Consider the following 22,421-nt stretch of genomic DNA (forward strand, 5'->3'; position numbering starts at 1 on the left):
CTGACTGGGCGCCACGTGACGCATAATGCCTGGAGGTGGAAAATTATGACTACTCATGGTCTAAGAAATGAGATAATTTGCTCTCTCTAACCCTAAAACTTAGGTCTAGATTTTTGTTTTATCTAAATTGATTATTTGAAGTTAACGTTTTTGTTATCTTTCTAAGTCTATGAAGTTATACATTGAGGAATCAGGAATGTTACACTTCTCTTATTTGGTGAAATGTTATAGAAAGAATGTGATAGTACAGTATTTTATCATATATATATTTATAGTATCGGACATGGGAGGCTTGGAGGGTGTGCGAGTCACACCATCAGCCGGGACACATAAGTATCGGGGCACCATCAGCCGGGTCATATAAGTATCGGGGGACACAAACTTTTTTATACATATTACACACACACACACACACACACACACACATATATATATATATGTATATGTTTTTTGGTGATAAAAATAAGGTTATTTGTAATGGTTTATGAGATAATTACATCAGTGGCGAAGCTTGGACTGAGGCACCGGGGGGCTGAGCTCAAAATGTATACAAAATTTCACAAACGGGGGGGGGGGGGGGGGGTGGGCTCAATTTTTTGGCCGAAAAAGGATAAACTTACACTACGTATATAAAATTCCGGCCGAAAACAGGTAAATTTACAATACTTCGCAAAAAAACAGGGGGGGCGGGGCCACCCCGGGCCCCAACTATACTTCGCCAATTAATTACATGTTCAGAATGGTTTTAGCTTATAATAAGTCGGTCGATAAAAGTTTTATCATGTACATTAGCGAATAAAAATATTTCGTTAAGGTCTACGGGCCTTTTTATTTTAGCTCGGCCAAGATATTTAAATTCTCGGAGACGGCGTATTAGGTCGGTCCAGCTAACCTTATTTTAAGAGTGCAAGTGCCTATTCTAACAATGTTTTTTAATAACAGATGTGATGCAGAGTACCTTCTTCATATTAGTGTGCTTATTTGGACTACAACTTTATGGCACACATCCTGCTATGGCTGCTATATCAATGGATTTGGCTTACATGATATTTTTTTTTGGAACCTTCATAGATTAAGCATTTTTTGACTTTTAATGTCTAAATGATTAAATCTCAAATTTGATTATAATGTTTTAAAAAAATGTCAGTCTTAAAATCAAGGTTTTTTGCAGCTCATGAAATTGTCAAGTTTCAGGATTATTTGAAGTTTCATGATATATATATTTCGTTCAAGGTTTTGGTACGGTATTAATGGTACCAAATCATTTACTGTACTTAACAAACTAAACCAACACTGAACAAACTCCCATCACAAACTGAACCGAAGCCAAACAAAGTACCATCACAGCACGCGGGTACGTTAATTAGTTATCTTATTTTGTGAAGATTGAGATTTTTCTTTTGATCCATTCACTAGTGACCCGACACATGAATATGCTCGTTGGAGCTCATAATTCACCAAACAATACTTATTATTAGAGCATTCGCATCACTTTCCCTATATTTAAATTCAAAATTATACTAAAAATCATTGTATTCTCTTTCTCTTGTTCAATTAAATAATATTTTGTATATCTTTTTTGATTTAATGTTCTCTTTTCTCTACTCACAACCACTTTAAAGAATATATATATTTTTTTAACCGAATCATTTTATATATAATTTACTATAAAACGATTACAATAAAGTGTCAGGCAAACGGGCAACAAGCTGCGCCGCAAAATATTTATAGGGTGTTATAATAACTTTTCAAATATACAGAAAAATCACAACATTTTCTCTCTCATTCCCTCGCAATACCATAAATCACTCTATATATTATAAAAATCTCACTCACATTATATGATGGATGGATTGAGAATGCTCACTCTTTCAAGTTGTATTGTTTTATTAATGAACTCGGTTTTTAATTGAATTTTATATTTTAATGTTAATAAGAAATACAAGTTATGCACAAATGCATTATGTAAATACTAACTAAAGATAATAAGGGGTGGCTGCCTTGCCTCTTTAAAGTGTTTAAACAATTGGTCCGCCATGCATGGGTCCATGAAACGTAAAGTTATGTAATTAAAATATAGTGCAACCACCATTATCTTCCTCTATATATACACACGTGCATGCATGATAACAATTAACAATAATCACCCAAATATTCTTTTAGCAGTTTATTACTTTTGTAGCATCTCTCTTGCAAGATGGCTTCAATATGCTCTTTTTCTTGTTCAATTCTCCATTACAAAAATCATCATGACAGATTAAGGCAATTTAACATTCGCAAGCCGTCGCCCCAAAGGCTATTAAAATCCACATCAAAGGCACTTGTCACTGCGAAGGCTGTCACAGCGGTTGAACCCATCCCTAGAAGATCAGCAAACTATGCGCCATCGTTATGGTCATTTGATTATGTTCAATCACTTTCTAATGAATACAAAGTAAAATTTCAAATTTGTTTTCATTTACATGTTCCATTAATCAGGGCCGTTTCTGAGAATCGTTAAAAAATTTGGGCCGAAGGCGAGTATAAATTCGGGTCGTAAGTAAAATATAAATTCGATAACTCATATATAAAAAGTAATCGAGTATTGTATATGATTTGGATTTTGAGCCTGACTTATTAGGTATTGTTTAAACAAAACTTTTAATACAGCTTTCTTTTATAAATATATAACTTTTCTCAAAAAAAAATTTCAGCCTCTAGGATGATCGGGAGGTGGTCCCTGCCTCCCCATCCCTGACGGCCCTGCCATTAATTTCTAGTATTATATATAATCAACATGACTTGTATGCATATACTCACCATTTAGGGAGAAGGTTGCAAGGCGAGAGCGAATACATTGAAGGATGAAGTGAAGATGATGATACGCAAGGTGGGAAGCGCGTTGAGTACCCTAGAGTTGGTTGATGATTTGCAAAGACTAGGAATATCGTATCATTTTGAGGATGAAATAAGAAATCTTTTGGAGGTGATTTATAACAATTACTACAAAACTCATGACAAGTGGAATACAATGGATTTGAACCTTAAAGCCCTTGGATTTAGACTACTTAGACAACATGGTTATGTGGTTCCTCAAGGTACTCCCTACTAATTTAAATAGTTGTATTGTTTTTCCGTACATGAGGTTTGGTTAATATAAAACATAGACTAAGATCATTCACATTCAATCCATCAAAAAAATGCGAGTGGAGTTTTTATAATGTATTGAGTGGTTTAGGGTGTTGTGAGTGAAGGAAATTAGAACTGCAGTGATTTTTCTGAATATTTAAAAAAATACTATACTTCACACCCTGTAATTTTTTAATATATTTTGAAAGTGGTTGTGAGTGAATGAAAAAAAAATCGTAATGATAAATGTATAAAACAGTATTATTTAATTGAAAGGAGAAAGAGAATATAGTGATTTTTAGTGTAATTTTGGATTTAAAGATAGAGGATTAGATGTGAATACTCTAATAGTAATGTTTATTTAACTTTGGTATATGTTTAGAGATATTTGACAACTTTAAGGACATGAATCAAAATCTTAATCCACGCTCACTCGAGGATATGATGGGAATGCTGAACTTGTACGAGGCTTCATATCATTCGTTCGAAGATGAAAGCATACTAGACAACACTAGAGACTTCGCAACAAAATATCTCAAAGAAAATCAAGACAAGATGGACGATATTATATCGTCATTAGTAAGCCATGCTTTGGAGCTTCCACTACACTGGAGAGTGCCAAGAGTAGTCAGAATGGTTTATCAGAGTATACGAGAAAAGAAGCGACATGAATCCCGCATTGTTAGAGTTTGCCAAACTAGATTTTAATATGGTCCAGGCTATCCATATTGAAGATCTAAAAGAGGCATCAAGGTATCAATCTAATATGGTCCGGGCTGTCACGCATACTATCTATATTATTAATCTTAACGAATCTAACGACCTAAAATACTATGAATAGGTGGTGGAGAAATACAAAATGGGTTAAGAAGCTCAGCTTCATTCGAGACGGCTTGTTGCCAAGTTTTCTATGGACTATCGGTTTTGGTTACCAGCCTCAGTATAGCCACGGTAGGAGATCACTAGCAAGGGCTGCTGCCATGATTACCACTATAGATGATATATACGACGTGTATGGCACGTTGGATGAACTTCAACAGTTTACTGATATTATAGACAGGTAAACGATAACTCGATTAGAATTAATTTGGTGTTTTGTGTTTTGTGTTTTGTGTTTGTTCACAAATGTTATGAATGATTATTAAACATCTAATCAATAGATGGGATATCAATGCGATGGAGAAACTCCCGGAGTATATGAAGATAGCTTTCCTCGGATTCTACAACACGATTAATGAGATCTCATACGACACATTGACAAACACGGATATCCTCATCCTTCCATACCTTAAGAAAGCAGTAATTAAACCATCTTTGATCTCAAACTATAAAAATATATTGTATTGTTTTAATTTTTTTATCTGTCTTATTTTTCGGAATGTTAATATTGTAGTGGGCGGATTTATGCAAGACTTACCTTGTCGAAGCACGGTGGCACTATAGCGGATATACACCAACACTCAAAGAGTACTTGGATAATGGTTATGTATCAATATCTGGTCCAACATTACTCATGCATTTTAGATTTGCAACATCAGTTGGTGCAACCGAAGAAATCTTGCAACGCATGGAAGAATTTGAGGCATTAGATCGCTACTCGTCACTAATCTTACGACTGGCTGATGACTTAGGGACATCCACAGTATGCATTTTTATTAATTGGAAAATTGATTTTTATTGGTCCCAAGTCCCAACTATTGTCTTTTGGTCATTGCCGGTCCCAACTAACGAATTGGTCACTGAAGGTCCCAACTTTTAATGTTTTTGTTTCTAACGGTCCGCGGCTAACAGAATCCTAACGCCGTTAGTTTCTGGTCGCCGTACTAACATTTTTGGCCGGGAAAATCATTTTTTTGCCGGGAAACACCACCTGAACACCGCCACCACCACCAATTGACTTGCCGCCAACCAACCACCATCACTTAAGCACAATAAACTGATTCTGATGATAGTTCTAGGGTTCCGGCGACCTCAATAATTGGGGCTTTTACTAGAAAAAGGTTCCTAAAGGTACGATACAAAGAAATCGTGATGTTTGGAACAAAATTGTCGAGTTTTCGGGAAAAATGTGTGTTTTCCGGCCAAAAACATTTTTCCGGCGACCTGAACCTAACGACGTTAGAATTCTGCTAGTCGCGGACCGTTATGAACAAATACGTTAAAAGTTGGGACCGTCGGCAGTCAATTTGTTAGTTAGGACCGGCAATGACCAAAAGACGATAGTTGTGACGAATAAAAACCAATTTTCCTTATTAACGAGTATCTAAATATCTATACTTATAGTACATTAGTATATATATGTTGGATAGACAATATCAATCATATACTTTCTTTACAAAAACATATTTCAAATTTGAAAATGTTAATAATAATATTATCAAATATAGAATCAAATAAACTTATATATCCTCTAATCCTTTAAGGATGAACTCGCAAGAGGCGACACACCAAAATCAATCCAGTGTTACATGCACGAGAGTGGTGCGACAGAAGAAGAAGCTAGAAAATACGTCAAACAATTGATCGGGGACGCATGGAAGAAACTTAACAAAGAACGAGCGCTTGCTAATACTCAGTTTTCGCGAGAGTACATTGAATATGCATCAAACATGGCTAGGACGGCGCAATTCATGTATGGCGAAGGAGACGGGCATGCTCGTCCTGAAATAACCGGATCTTACTTATCATCATTGCTTTTTAATCCAATCTAAATGACAAAATAATCAAGAATATATATGTGTCTTTCATCATAAGTGAAACTTTATTTATGAAATAAGATGGTAGAGAGCATCCCATAATAACTTATATATTGTAATGGAGTTAGAGCAGTTGTCTTTGTAATTCTATCACATTTTAATATACTAAGTTTGTTGAGGTTGTTTAACTTGTGACTACTTTTTAGTTGTGTAAGTAGCATGTATGAAACAAATCAGTATCATCGATCAAAATCTACTGGTGACACACCGTCGGATTAATTACCATTCGACTTTTAACAGCGGAATTATCGACAAGTTTTTACAGATAATAAATAAAATAAAAAACAATTTGCCGACTAATATTTGAAAATTATTTAAAATAAATTAATGACTTTTGGTGATTTTTAGTAGCCTAAACATAAAAAAGAAAAGTATGTTTGCTGTCATGATGCAAAAGTAGAAAGTTTGATGGTCAAAGCATAAAAGATGAAAGTTTTGAAGTTGGTTTTTTATAAGTTTGGCAGTCAAGCCAAACTATAAAAATAAAAGTAAGTTTGGCAACAAAAGTATAAAAGACAAAAACAAGTTTGGTAATCAAAGTATAAAAAACAAAAGTTTAAGTTGGAAATGTCGCGTGTTGTGACAACTCAAACTTGATTCGCAAAGAAACACTAACTCCTCCGCCAGTTATCTCGTCGGAAACCCGAAAGGATCCGGACCATTTCTCTATAGTTGTGTTAAATTGGCACCTTGCGGGGGGACGCGATGTATATCGGTTCGGTTTGATACAATACCATCCCAACAAAACATGTCGCCCGTGACAAGCTTCGCAACTTGTCCCCACACCCCTCCCTACACCCAGTGTGCGACTGTGTCACGACCCGCCGTTCTCACCCCCGTAAGATATAGCTTATGATTAACATGTCAAAGGTAGAGTGATTACTTAATATAAAATCTTAAATTGAAAAATATTATAGAAACTAAATAAATGGATGCAAGTTAAAAGCTTTATTCTTGGCATCAATGCGTACGGGTGTGTAGTGCGGTTTTAGGTTAAAAAAACCTAAAAAACAAAACTTTGATTTTTGGATTTTTGAAACCGTTTGGTTTTGGTTTTTCGGTTTTCATTTTGGTTTTGGTTTGCATTCGATTTTTCGGTTTTTACCATTTGAGCTTGAAATTTTAAGCCGTAAAGAAAATTTGGCCGACAATAATGAATTTAGATATAAATAAATTTGTTAATTGCTAACTCTAATAGACTATTATACATTTGACCAAAAGCATTTGAGTTACATATTTATTAAATTGGGGAGCTTACCAAGAAGAATATGAAAACATAACATTTCAACGACAACAACTGAATAATTGCTACTGCCGACGGATCACACGGGAGGAGGTGTAGACCGCACTTAGAAGGATGGGAAGGGCTAAAGCGGTTGGCCCAAACAACGTACCCATCGAGGTATGGAAGTGTCTGAGAGAAAAAGGAATCATGTGGTTAACTACTTTGTTTAATATTATCCTCAAATCTGGTAAGATGCCAGACCAGTGGAGGAGCAGCGTCGTAGTCCCTATCTATAAGAACAAAAGAGACGCCCAATATTGTGGTAACTACCGAGGAATCAAACTACTAAGCAATATTATAAAGCTATGAGAAAGAGTGATTGAGGTTAGGTGAACCAATTTGGCTCCGTGCCGGGAGTTCCACCACAAAGGCAATACACATTATAAGAAGATTGATGGAAAAGTATATGGAGAAGAAGCGTGACCTTCATATGGTGTTTATTGACTTAGAAAAGGCGTACGACAATGTGCCACGCAAGATGCTCTGGGAACGCCTGGAGGGTATAGGGGTCCCGAGGAAATATATAGAGATAATTATGGATATGTATAACAGAAGTGCAACAAGTGTCCGTGTGCCCGTGAGGGATATTGATTTCTTCCCTGTGGAGGTAGGCCTTCACCAGGGGTCAGCGCTGAGTTCGTTCCATTTTGCAATAGTCTTTGATGAGTTGTCAAAGTCAATTCAAGAGACACTCCCATGGTGCATGATGTTCGCAGACGTTATTGTGTTAGTTGCTGAGAGAAAACAAGATCTAAACATGAGGCTGGAGGAGTGGCGAACAACCTTAGAGACAAAGGGTTTAAGAATTAGTCGCTCTAAAACGGAGTACCTCCACTGTGACTTTGGTGGGGTAATTGACAATGAGGGCACCTGATCACCATTGAAGGGCAAGTGGTTCCGCAGGTAACGAAGTTCAAGTATCTAGGATCATTTGTTCAGAGTGATGGGGAATTAGACAGTATTGTGGCCCATCGAGTTCAGATAGGATGGTGTAGATGGAGAGCAGCCACAGGCTTATTGTGCGACAAGAGATTCCCAACTAATCTAAAGCGAAAATTTTATAGGGTCGCAGTTAGACCTGCAATGTTATATGGAACAGATTGTTGGACCATCAAGAAGGCACAAGTGCGGAATATGGAGGTAGTAGAGATGAGAATGCTACGCTGGATGTGTTGACACACAAGGTTAGACCGAATTAGAAACGGTATGTTTCAGAAGAGATTAGGGGTAGTTAACATATCCGACAAGATAAGAGAGTGGAGGTTGAGATGGTTTGGACATTTGAAGAGAAGACAAACGATGAATCCTGTTAGATCCGTAGAAAACATTACTATAGAGGGGAGGAGGGGTAAAGACCGACCTATATTGACTTGGGATAAGAGGATTATGCATGATTTGCTAGACCTAAACCTCTCCGTGAACATGGTTGAGGATAGGAATTTTTGGAAATGTAGAATTAAAGTTTAGGATTTTTAGGAAGAAAGAAATACTTTATGGCTGCTTTTTACTTTATTTTGGTCACACACCATTATGCTATTTTCTTTTCATATATTATATATTTTTATGTATTAGTAGTATTAATTTTACTACGTGCTAATATTATTGTTGAATTTTGATTTCCTCTTATATTCCCTCATACATATGTTTTTTTAGAGCTTAGGGTCTCTCTGGAAGTCACTTCTTTATCGCATTGGATAGAGGTACGGGTGCCTATACCCCACCCTCCTAGACCCTGCTTATGGCTTTCTATTGGTGGGATTCCACTAGGTATGATTGATTGATTGATTGATTTATTAAATTCTTATAAATTACTTAAAATAAAAATTAAAAGCTAAAAATCCGGTTCGATTATGTTATTTCAGTTTTTATTATATACAAAACTAAAACCAAAACGTTAGTTCGGTTTTTAAAAATAAAACAAAACTGTCGGTTTTTGTATCAGTTCGCTTCGGTTCTTTTTATGTCGGATCGTTTTTTCAGTTTAATGCACATCAAGATATACAAAACTTTAGCAAATTCAAATCCCACCCGCCACAACCCAATTCACACACCAATGAGCTTCAACTACACTGCATACGGCCGTTTAATCCAACACTGCACCGACCACCGTCACCTCCGCCGTGCCAAACTCCTCCACGCCAAGCTCATCATCTCCGGCGTCACATTAGACAACTTCTTGGCTTCAAAGCTCATCACTTGTTACTCAAAAACCCACAATCTTTATTATGCACACCAAGTGTTCGACCAAATTCCCCAAAGAAACACATTCTCTTGGAACGCATTGATCATGGGCTATTCAATGAATACCCGGTATACCGACACCGTAAACCTCTTTTCGGGGTTTTTATCTTGTTCCTCGATGTGGGTTAAACCCGATAATTTTACAGTTACTTGTGTGCTAAAGGCATTGTCTTGTTTAGGTTATGAATTTAGTATTGGTAAGGTGTTGCATTGTTATATCGTACTGAACGGGTTGGATTACGATGTTTTTGTTGTGAACGCGTTGATAACGTTTTATTGTCGGTGCGATGAGATTGTTTTGGCGAGACAGTTGTTTGATTGTACGCGGTGTAAAGATCTCGTGTCGTGGAATTCGATGGTGGCGGGGTATGCGAAAGCGGGGTTTTTTGATGAATGCAAAGAGTTGTATTTCGAGATGATGTGTTTGGAAGATGTGAAACCGAACGAGTTTACTGTTATTAGTGTTCTGCAAGCGTGTGCGCAGTCGAACGATCTTGATTTGGGAATGAAGGTTCATAAGTATGTGTTGGATAATGAAGTTAAATTAGATCTCACGGTTTGTAACGCGTTCATCGCAATGTATGCGAAATGTGGTAGCTTGGATTACGCTAAACAGATTTTCGATGAAACGAGTGAGAAAGATGAGATTAGTTATGGATCTATGATATATGGATACATGCTTCACGGTTTTGTGGATAAAGCTATGAGTTTGTTTAGAGAAATGGATAAACCGAGTTTAAGTACATGGAATGCTGTGATATCAGGGCAATTTCAAAACCGACACTATGAAGAAGTACTCGATTTGTTTCATGAAATGCAGATAAACGGGTTCAAACCGGATACGGTAACGCTTTCGAATATTTTTCCTACACTTTCGCATTTATCAAACTTAAAAGGAGGGAAAGAGATGCACGCGTATGCGATCCGAAACATATATGACAAAAATATCTATGTAGCAACTGCAATTATCGATACGTATGCTAAGTTAGGTTATCTTAAAGGTGCACAAATAGTTTTTAACCGATCAAAAAAGAAGAGTGTTGTTATATATACATCGTTAATATCAGCATATTCTGCTCACAGTGAGGTAAATTCAGCTCTTGATTTGTTTAATAACATGATTAACAAATGCATACAGCCGGATCCTGTTACATTCACATCAGTTTTATCAGCTTGTGCTCATTCTGGATTAGTGGACGAAGCGTGGAGGATATTTAACAGTATGTTAAAAGTGTATAATATTCATCCATTAATGGAGCATTATGCTTGTATGGTAGGTGTGTTAAGTCGAGCTTTAAATCTTAATGAAGCTATAGATTTCATAAAGAAAATGCCTTTTGAACCGAGTGCAAGAGTTTGGGGTGCGCTGCTTAACGGGGCGTCGGTTTCTGGCGATGTGGAAATTGGGAAATTTGCTTTTGATCATTTGTTTGATATTGAGCCTGAAAATACGGGGAATTATGTTATAATGGCTAATTTGTATTCACAAGCGGGAAGATGGGAAGAGGCTGAAAATGTTAGGGTCATGTTAAATAACGTCGGTTTGAAGAAGATCGCGGGTTGTAGTTGGATTGAAACGCCAGGTGGAATGCAAAGTTTTATAGCGAAGGATGTTTCGAATGGGAAAACAGAGGAAATATATGCCACATTAGGAGGATTGTTTAATTTGATGAAAGATGAAAAGTATACTGTGAGTGAAACTTGTCCTGAGGAAAGTGTATGCTAATGATAAGTTTACAACCAAATCATTCAATCCGGCTGTAGAGGTAAAGTTTTCATCTTTCTTGTATTATATTAACAGTTAGATTATTGATATTAAAAGTAAAATGAATCAAATTGTAGCATGGTCTTGAAATTCTTGGTAATTGCTTCCTGCATCTCAAGAAAATGAAAAAAAAATAATCACTTTCATTTGGCAAATTATCGAATTACATCTATCCATGGCATTGTTGTTACAACTTACAACAAAATCCACTTTTATATATATAGGATTAGGATCATTTTGGAACTTCCAGGTTCCAAGTAATTTAAGAACTATAAGGACTTTTAATTTTATTTGAGGGTAGTTTGGTCATTTATTATGTGTAATTTTATGATTAGAACATATATGTAAATCAGTCATTACACATATGTTAATTGGTTATTACACATATATGTAATCACAAATTTACATAAGTAGATGACAAAACTGCCCTCAAAAGACATGACACAACTGGTGATGCATAGTTTACTAATTATACAATTAGAAAATCACAATAGTCATTTATGGGAATACTTAAGTATCATGTGAGATGAATTTTTTTTTACCGCTAAAGCAATGATATGTGTGAAATATTTCGTCTATCTACTTTATGACCATGTATCATCATAAGTGCCTTGGAATATACATACGTGGCCCGCTTTTTACTTTCTTCTATTTATACGTCAAATAGTCGTCAAGTCAAGTGCATGCTTTTTCACGTATCTACTTTATTTTCTTTCAAAAGTGGGCCAGGCTTGCACATTCCAAAACATTTTTGATGATACGTGAATATAAAGTAGGTACGCGTTCGTTTAGATGTAAAATCTTGTATGACATACGTCTCCCGTATAAATATTCTAAAAAAAATTATTATTCTCGATTTTCTCGATTACAATTACCTATGCATAGTTGAGATATGTAGCTTGCACAAATACCAATCTATAGTTTAATAGTAAATTTTACAATTGACAATTACACATGTTCCTTCCCATTATTAAGACCTGCTGTAGGATGTAAAGAGATGCATGAATGGGCCAAATTGTTTTTTATTCACTTCTGCTTGCCTTATTAGTGATTAACAATATAAATTAATTAAAAAAGAACACAGACATACACTTATGGACAAGTTTCCAACATTTTCTAGCAACTCCATTCCATTCATACTCTGAAAGGTCTCATTTACACACACAAACATACACTAAGTTTTAGTTTCTCTGAATCAAGAGTAGGAGGATGATTGATTCTGGATATGACATATTTTCCCTCTTACTGACTTCTAGTTATACAAAGTTACAATCAATTGATTTGCTTATTTCCATTCTCATTTTCCTTGATGTGACTTTATGTTTTCTTCAATTATTTCATAAGTTATATAGAGTTTATCTACTAAATATACATGATTGATTATGTTCTTAGTATCAAGGGTGTATGAGCACAACTTTTTATCACTTTACCCTTTATTTTTTCAAGCTCAATTAAACAAATAAATGTGGTGATTTATTATTTAACATGTCAAATTAATATTTCTCTTTGATATTTTTTCGTATATTTTTTATTTCATTTTATGAAATTTTGTAGTTGGGCATTGCTACCTACAAAAATTTTAGGTGGAACCACCAAATTTTGAAAAGCGGCAAACTAGTCCGGCCGGGTTGGTAGGGTCGGCCTAAACGGTTCGGTTTGAATCAGTTTTTTCATTATTTTCATAGTTATTAATTTGTATTAAAAGCCTTACAAAATGTTGCTATGGTTCATGAACATTGTACATGTATACCGTAAGTGAATATTGTACATGCATATGATGTCATAATTACATATTCCAAAAATGAAATATAATGATAACAAAGGTAATGGCGGGTTTCAAGTTTCAAACCGTGAACTGAAACACCGAGACGTAAAAATTTTCAATTGTTTAAGAACGCCTCTAGTTAAAATTATTCAAGTCCAAGAGCATGATAAACTTTAGAAGTATAGTTTTGTGATTGTGCAACTTTATAAGGTCCAAAATATAACATATGATATACATATAAATCAATATATGTATTTAATTTGCTTAGTGGGGTCATGAATCTTGTTAAGTTTCCACATCAACTCAGTGACTCACTTGATCTAGGATCACTTAACAAGCAAGGATCATCTAAAATACTACAACCATATGTTCAAAAGCATAATATCTATACAAATTTCATATATTATGTTTTTTGTCCTTTCACTTTTCATATATATTATTTCTGGTCTTTACTTTAATTGCTAAATGGTATCCAATGACCATCTCATCATTTCCAAATGTACCATGATTTTATGTTAAAATCATTGCAACTTTTGCTTTATTTAAGCGCCTTTTCGTTCGTCTCATAATTTAAATCGATCAATTTGGGTCGTGTTACAATAAGGATAGTAATGAAACGGATATTGATCATCTCAGTTTCATACGTGATTGTAAAATCATGTCTCATACTCGATTTTATGCAATGTGATGGAACTTAACAAATGTGTCAAACTTTAGACCCCACAAGCACAACAAATTATCCTAATTCACTAAAGTTTAGAGTTTATAAACCTACTCTATTTACAAAAGTTAACATATTGTTTTTAGTCAACACTTGACTATATATCCTCAATTAGATCACACCACAAATTTAGAAACACTCATCCACACACACTTAACTACAAGAATAAAACCCCTTATCTCATTTCTTGGCACATGATCCCATAATGGAAGAAAACACCACCAAAACCACCCTCATGGCTGCCCTCTCCACCCTCACACCACCACAAATCTCCACCCTCGCCACCACAATCAACACCCTCTTCCACCGCCACCGTCACCGTCTCTCCATTCTCCTATCCTCACACACCATACTCTCCCTCTCCCTCCACCACCTTCACTCCCTCTCCCTCCACCAAAAATCCCTTCTCATCGCGCGCCATCTTTTATCAATCCTCTCCCAACTTATCACCTTCCTCCACCCGACAACCACTCGAACGTTGCCATACACCACCACCATTCTTAAAGACCGTGATCTTGACTCGGTTCTTCTACTTCTACTACTATGTGAACTCCACCAACATGATCCCAATTCGTTAAAAACGTTATCACCAACACATTGGCGGGAATCCCTTTCCCGCCATGTATCCACCACCACGTTGACTCTCTCCGGCATTGGTTTTTCCAATAGTGAAATATTGTTGAAGTACATTGACATAATAACAAGATGCAAGAAGTTTGTTGATGTGATGGGGTGTAGAGATGGGAAGGAGCGGAGAGAGGTGGCGGCATCTGTGGCAGCAGTGGTGGCGTTTCTGTCGGTTGAGGTGAAACAAGGAGGGAAGGAGTGTGCTATATGTAAGGAAGAGATGAAGCAAGGGAGAGATGTGTGTGAACTGCCTTGTGAACATAAGTTTCATTGGATGTGCATATTGCCTTGGGTGGTTAAACGGAACACATGTCCTTGTTGCCGCCACCGGCTGCCGACGGATGATGTTTACGGTGAGATTGAGCGGCAGTGGGAGGTTCTTGTCAAGATAGGTGGTAGTTATTTTTAGTTGTATGATAAGCTTTATATGTTAACATGTTTTCCTTGGTGTCTCCATCGTTATAGCCTAATATGTTAAATACAATCATATTGGTTTCCTACATAAAGTGATACTATGCATAGTTGCATACACCACTCCAAAATCTACAAACCAGCATGTCTGTCACATCATACGGGCCGTATGACTTTTCTCGAATGGTCATATAAGATCATATAACTTCTTATACGACATGTCATATCACATCAGTCAGTTTCAATAAAGTTAGAAGTGTTATGTAAAATCTTATTATATTTTTATAAGGGTCCATATAAACACTTATATTACATATAATATGTTGAAAATGTTATACGATTTGTATAATATGTTTATGTCAGTGGTGTGCGTATAGCATGATCCTATTTAACTACGCTTTTGATATTTATCAACTTGTTTAACCTTAGTTTTTCTAGTCCGTGTATGATGTATATGTTATATAATATAACTTATATCAACTCATTAATGTGGTATGTATGTTAAAAGGTCACATCTAAAGCGATACATAGGTCGTTTATCGAGCATTTTCTCACTAATCGTTAGATGACAACGTTGTATGTAGATCAAGGTGCAACCAAGCGATTTCGAGATAAAAGGTTTAATGATTAGCAAAACAGTAAGAATCAATGCTTTGCATAAGAACTATTATCTTGTTTCGTCAATTATAAGTTTACATTGGATGCCTTTGCAGTACTTCCTACTAATATGTTATGCATTAAAAAAAATTGTACAAAACTAGACTAGTTGTCATATATATTTCTAAATTCTAATTTACATGACAATAGTTGTGTAAGCGAGTCAAGCAAATCATGATTTGTTAATGACTTGCTTGCTAATAGATAAAATTAAACAAGCCCTAGTCAAACTCAAGCCTAAATTGTAACTTATATAATATTAGAGTTTGATTTCGCAAGTGATCGATTCTACATGAACTTGTTACTTGTATAAATATAATGTAACATATCATCAATATGTGTGTATTTTTACATATGTATAATAAGGTAAAAATATAGAAGTATAAATACATATTATTAATGTTAAGTTCATTGATTTGAATTTTCATTTTTTAAGTTAAATAAGTCGTGTTTAAGTTCAGTTAGGTATAGATTTATAATTTTGATAGACTTATTTACGTTTGAATGCATTAGACCAAATGCTATTAGGTTAAGTGTAGGTACTTATTTACATATGTATCCTATTGCAACTTTCCTTGCACAATTATGTAAATATAATTGGTGGCGTCTACACGAATAATTTGCGCGCAAAGACAGGTTATTATAACTTGTCTTTTTTATAAATTCTTCTAGCTCTTTTCAGCCCATAAACATCTGTGTAGGGGTGTTTAGTATAATTTGAAATGAAATCGAAAAATTAAAATTCGATTGGAATCGAACTTGAATTACATTATCAAATTTAGTTTCTAAATTCTCAAATTGTGTGTGTGTGCGTGCCTTTTAATCTTTTATGTCTTAAAAACATAATTTTATTGGCATTATTCAATAAATTTGCCGTAACTTATATTCGTATAGAAGTTATGAATCTTAATATTACTACTCTATTTCGAAAACATAATCATTTATTTTATATTTCAAATGTTGAAATTGGGATCATTTGATGCCTTATTGTTTTTAAAGAACCTTTTTGTTGCACAAAATAAGTTCTAGTCTTTATGCAATATAAGACTACGTGTTATAGTTTTAACTAAAAGTGAAAAACTTACCATCTTTACCACCACGTAATGGTGTTTAGTGTTTACTGTTTAGTGTCCGTGCCTGGCGACCTACCAAGGTACGTTGCTCCAATACACCCGGTCTAATGATACCTCTTAATTGCTTCTTATGCTTCTAAATTTTGCTTAATTTGTATTATATTCTTAAATAACCCCCACGATGCTTTCATTAAAAGCCCAACACCTATAAAAAAAACCTTGGATGCATATTTCTAACTGGACCTTCATTTTAGAAACATAAAAGAAACATTCTGTCTATTTAAGATTTAAAAAAAAAAAAAAAAACTATGCAAAATGAAAATAATCAGATCTCTTTGTTTTGGAAAAAGACATGTTTTGTTGTGTCTAACAACGTGAAGAACAACTTCTGATCCCAACATTCAACCCCATAACATGTTATGTTTACTCAATTTCAGTGTTCTCGTATATTATATGTAGTTCATTTGTTTCATGTTTGTTAAGGGGAGAAGAGGCGCCTACGGGTACTCACCATCGTGTATAGTACCCGATTTAGAGAACATTGCCTCCGCCCTTGGAGGCCGAGTTCGGGTAGCCGTTGGAAATGAAATAAAAAAATTTTTAGCTTTTTTTCTTATTGTTTTCACATATTAATACTTTACAAACACTTTTAAAGCAAAAAAATACAATTTCTTTCTAATTATAAAATTTTATGCCAATTGATCCCTTGTTTGTAATAGATTTTGGCGTAAGATGCCCAACAAATTCAATTAATTACATAAAACATATTTTATAAAATAAAATAAAAAATTTATGTGTTAAATGGGTCAAGATAGGTTAGCCTAAACATGACCCATTTAGCTAAACGGGTTTGCTAGTTTGATCCAAAATTGACCTGGACTCATTTATAACAAACCCAAACACACAAATTTCATGTTAAGCTAATGCCATGTTTAGGTTAACCCATCAAATGTGTTAAAAAAACGTCATCAAGTATGGTCCCTGCATTTCTAGCGGTAGTGACGGCTTCAAGATCATGAACTAATAAATCATCGGAGTGTGTGTCATATATCCGCTTTAGAAGAATAGCATAGATTTCACTCGTGTCTTAATTGTGAGTCTCGTGAGTTTTAGTTGATGGTGGTGTGTCATCAATATGATCAAGTACCTAACCTCATGTTTTCTTTGAGAAGTTAACCTTGGATGAGTACGCTACTATAGTGTCGTCAAGGATTCAAACCTTGTTATCGATGTTGGCTACAATGTAAATAGGTTGAAGAGCCGTTAGTTTTGTGATGCATGTACGTTGTAGCATCATTATCATATTTGGCTGCCATGGTATAAATGGAACAAAGAAAATAGGCAGAAGAAGGTCGTCGCTGGCAGCTCAGAGTAGTATGATGCCGAAGGCTAGGTATTATGGTTTTGGCTCTGATACCATAAAAAGTGTTTATACTATAGAATTCTTGATTAGCATTATTCTGGTGAAGATACCTCATTTGTATTGATAGCAAGGTTATGAACAAAATTAGCTTAACAATGTACTAATATAAATAAAAAATAAAATTAATATAATGTTGCTAATATTAATATATTATAGTCTTTGTAAATTGTAATAGTACATTACACTCTCTTGTCAATAAATTTTGTTTTTAATGATTTAAATTAAAATACTCAAAGAAAATCATATGTTTATTGTTTTATAATTACACGTTATGGTGTTTAAATTTCTACTAAATACCCATCATTAGTTAAAAATAGTAATACATCTAATAATATTTTCACCGTTAAAAAATAGACTGGTAAAACACTTCTTAACTTTTGTGACCCCAATCGTAAAAATTTTAACTTAATTTCATCGGTAGATGGTATCGTCGCGATATATCACTAGTGACCAATTCGTAGTGACCTCTACACATGTTAGGACGCATAAAGAAAATATTCTCTTTAGGCTTTTTGCCAAACCTAGTGCCAGAACGTTCATGTCTAGATTACTCCATTAAGGTTCTTTCATGTGCAAAATTTTTGGCAATTAACACATTGCAATCTATCTATAGTGGTGTATACCTAGTGACATAAAAATCTTAATTTTTTTATTTTTAGTAATATAGTTACCCGAAAATCCTGAGAGCTCTCCTTTAAATTTTGCAATCGTCACTCTTAAACTTTTGAAATCGACCATCACGAAATTTAGAAACCAACGTTAAGAAAAAACAAATTAAAAATGTTAATACTTTAAATATAATTTTAATATAAACACTAGTTATCAATATTATTTACCAATATTCAAATGTTAAGACCATTGTAATTTAAGCCCCAAGTTGGTTTAAACTTAATAGCCCTATGGCCATAAGCTTAGGCCCTTTACCCTTATGTCTTAGCCCACGATTTAAGAAATTTAGTCCTTATTAAAATAACGAGGAAGATTCCCGACACGTTGCGCCGGGCTGATGTTATTGACATGCGTACTCGTACAAGTTATCAAATTGTGCAGTGCATCTGCGAGTTGAGGTGAATTCGATGGGTGTCAGGTTACGAAACCAGTAATTACCCCCCCCCCCTCAAAAAAAAACTTTGTTAACGCAAAAGTACAACAGCTTAAAATAACAAAACACGCATTGAGGTTACGAACAGATGACACTTGGTTGATATCTTGTTACGACCAAAAAATAAAGCAAACCATAAAATCATCCATTTTTAAATACAACAAATTAATATATTTATAATTTTTAAAAATGTGGCGAACAAAAAACACGCACGTTGCAGTTTCGAGCTTATACGAATTCGTTGATTGTGGAATCGAAGGACAAAAAAAGTGATAAAAAACCCACGCGTTGCGTTTGTGAACAAACACGAATTCAGCCGGAATCGACGTTTTTCGAGACTGAATCGTACATAGAAAACCATGTGTTGTGGTGGTGAACCGACACAGGTTCGGTTGGTATCAGGTTACCACTCCGAAATTAAAGCAATAAGTTAACTCGTTCACACTCAAAGTACAACAAATTAACATATTTACATAAAAAATACCACGACGAAAATAAATAATATAGGCGTGTGCCTTGACCTGACGCAGGTTCGTCCAGAATCGCTCGACTAAAATAACTCACGGGAAAAAACCCTTGAGTTGCGACCGCGAGCTAACACGAATTTGACTTGAATCATTTGACAATATTAACGATAAAAAAATCCGTATTTTACGGCAACGAACCGACACGAATTTAAAAATATAAAATAAGTTAAAAGCAAATCACGTGATTGTGTCACCAAACTTCTTGATTATAATATAATAATAAGCCACAATTGCAAAGTAAAAAGAACAAGAAGTAGCGATAGCTAGCGCCCCCTTCGCCTACCAAATGACAGACAGACAGACTTCTGAGTTCTGACTCTAAGTAATTTATTAAGTGAATCGCTCATTTGATGGTTTTATTATTTTAATTTATTTGATTCACGAATATGGATTGGGTTTTAAAAATTATATAAGTTATAAACTTTAGATTTAAACATTGTAAGAGTACCATATATTAGATTTTAAATTTTCATTATGCATTTGTAATGACATTTGAAGTACTTTTGTTAATTATATAAAACTTAGTTTTTTTGTCTGTTTTAACATGACTTGACCGAGCCGATCTGAAACAGACAAAAAAATATTATTATATAGACAAACGGCCTCTGAATTTTTGCCTCCCATTATTAAAATTTTTGGCCCCGTCACTGTCTATCTATTCATGTTTACTTTTTTATTTATCAAAATTACCATCACTAATTATATTCGTAATTTATATATATTCATTTACGGGTGAAAGTGTGCTTCACCAGTAGTACATCATGCAGCAAAGGTTGTATACCACTCCACGTGTATAGGTTACTGCTTCTCCATCTCAGTTTTAACCCACGTGTCTCTAACTCCGTTCATATGTTCGGATTTCTGACGTGGGCATATTAAACCTAATGAACGATATTGGTTTCTTTCTATTATGTTTTGAGTGTCAAATTACCAAATTGGCGATGGTGATTGTGTTGTTGATGGCGGTAACGGATTTCTTATGTGTATGCATCAGGGATGGGATGGTAATTATTAATTACTCATCGTTCTTATTTGTCATGTGTATATTGTTCTTAGGTCAAATAAATTGCATTATTTGACAACATTTCAATTTGTTCTTGCAGTTGGTTGAGCTCCCAATTGTGATTCGAAAACATAGTTTGGTAATTCATCATTTTTTGGAATCGGTTTTCATAGGTATAATTGAGTGTATATTTTTAATAGTGTTACATTGTAGTACTTGAATGATGTAGTTAGAGGTTTATTATTTAGTAGTCATCTTGCTTATCTTGAAAACTTAGAGGGTGAACAGGTAATTACGTTTTACATTATATCTTTTCAAATTATTAATAAGATTTGTTATACTTGAGTGTACAATGAATGCCACATGTAAAAATAACTGTGTCACCTTGCTGCGAGGCTAGCTCAAGAGGATGTTGATAAAGATGAGTGGTTTATTGCTAAAGTAATTCACTTTGATAGGGACATGAGAGTATCGATTATGTAAGTTTTGATGTTTTTTTAGTATATGTGTGTGTGTGTGTATGATGTTTAAGTGGAGCTTCTATCTCTGTATATGTGAGCTGGTGTAGGGATATTTTGCATTATAAGTTACATAAATACAACCCGAAGCGACCCCTTAAGAGATTGAACATTTGAGATAAATCGTTCCGAGTTTGACCCACTAGAGATAAATATAACCCAAGTCGAACCATTAAGATTTCAAACATAACTGTTAAGATGTCAAACATAATGCAGATCAACCCGTTAGAAATATTTTATAGCCCGAATACGAGCCGTTAGATAAACATACCTGAGTTTGACCCATTATATAAACCATGCTCGAATTCAACCCGTTAAACGTAACCCAAGTTCGACCCATTAGGGTTAAAGATAACCTGAATCGACCACCCGTTAACTCAGCGTTAGGTGATAAAAATAACCCGAATTCGACCCGTTAGATAAACGTTACCCGACTATTTTAATATTTTTGCTTTATAAACGGGCCAACAAGAATTTTTCGTTGTAAACAAGTGTATGATATTAACGCTTTCTGATTCTCTTTGTCATGGAATAAACAAAGTGAGGCAACCAACTTAAGGCATTCAAACTTCTTTAAAACACATTATTTTGGATTACATAAACTAAAATTCATGTATATCTGGCATGTTTAGATTGGTCGACACCCTAGCATGATCCGTTCTCACATTTTGCCCAATCGCACGTAATCCTATAAATGGTGACCGTATTCCTTGACATCGAAGAAATACCATTTTTATTTAAAAATATTTACCATGAAAATTACATGACATTAGTTCTCTGATTGTAATGTACAATGTATTTATCCAAATCAATGTCAAGGTTGTTGCTATTGACGATCGTATGCGAGTAATCGATGCAAAGGGAAATATAGTTTGTTGCTGCAAGTGTACATGGGATATCAGGTAATGAGGTAAATGATATTACCATGTCTATCCACCTCATAATTATGAAATCAGTTTGAAAACGAAGGTCACATGGGTAATTTGGTTACGGGTTCGGTTGAATGAAAACACTTTTTGTCATTTTTTAAATTCACTATTTGATTAGTGACATTGCCCAATTTTGAACATTGCAGCCTCTTCCAAAGAAGAATGCCCAAAAGGAAAGTTTAAGATAAGTTGTAGGATAAAAAATGTGTGGATGTGGGCTTTGTTATTGTATTTGTAAGGACTCTGGTTGTTAAATTGGAAAGGGTTAATATTAGAATGGCAGTAGTCGTGGTGGTTTTTGAGTTGGAAGTTGTAACCCTTTTTGAAACAGGACGATTATGTCATGTCCCTCATATTTCATTCGTTAATTTCAAATTGACCGCACCTGCCCCTGCAACGCGGGGGTTAAAAATACTAGTTTTGTATATAAAATTCTACATGTATATATGATTCTTTGGTAATATTTTTATATATAAACACAGTGATTCTTTTCCAAATCTATAATATATA

At 34.8% G+C, this 22,421-nt stretch overlaps 1 protein-coding gene and 2 pseudogenes across 2 annotated transcripts; all 3 read left to right on the forward strand.

The window, feature by feature from the left end:
- The first annotated feature begins 2,189 nt into the window (after positions 1 to 2,189).
- Positions 2,190 to 6,033, forward strand: LOC143607032 (R-linalool synthase QH1, chloroplastic-like; annotated as a pseudogene). Its single transcript, XR_013148862.1, has 7 exons — positions 2,190 to 2,434; positions 2,807 to 3,077; positions 3,491 to 3,861; positions 3,950 to 4,168; positions 4,269 to 4,407; positions 4,502 to 4,750; positions 5,532 to 6,033. The product of XR_013148862.1 is annotated as an R-linalool synthase QH1, chloroplastic-like (transcript).
- A 3,111-nt stretch (positions 6,034 to 9,144) lies between these two features.
- Positions 9,145 to 11,143, forward strand: LOC143605337 (pentatricopeptide repeat-containing protein At2g37310-like). Its single transcript, XM_077081493.1, has one exon. The coding sequence runs from the start codon at positions 9,203 to 9,205 to the stop codon at positions 11,114 to 11,116; it is 1,914 nt and encodes a 637-aa protein (XP_076937608.1). The 5' UTR covers positions 9,145 to 9,202; the 3' UTR covers positions 11,117 to 11,143.
- A 2,343-nt stretch (positions 11,144 to 13,486) lies between these two features.
- On the forward strand, positions 13,487 to 14,751 carry LOC143605342 (E3 ubiquitin-protein ligase SGR9, amyloplastic pseudogene; annotated as a pseudogene).
- The last annotated feature ends 7,670 nt before the right edge of the window (positions 14,752 to 22,421 follow it).

Source organism: Bidens hawaiensis, unplaced genomic scaffold (assembly GCF_021521415.1).
Source record: "Bidens hawaiensis isolate Kalapana, Puna unplaced genomic scaffold, B.hawaiensis_p1.1 tig00002123_1, whole genome shotgun sequence".
Classification (NCBI taxonomy): domain Eukaryota; kingdom Viridiplantae; phylum Streptophyta; class Magnoliopsida; order Asterales; family Asteraceae; genus Bidens; species Bidens hawaiensis.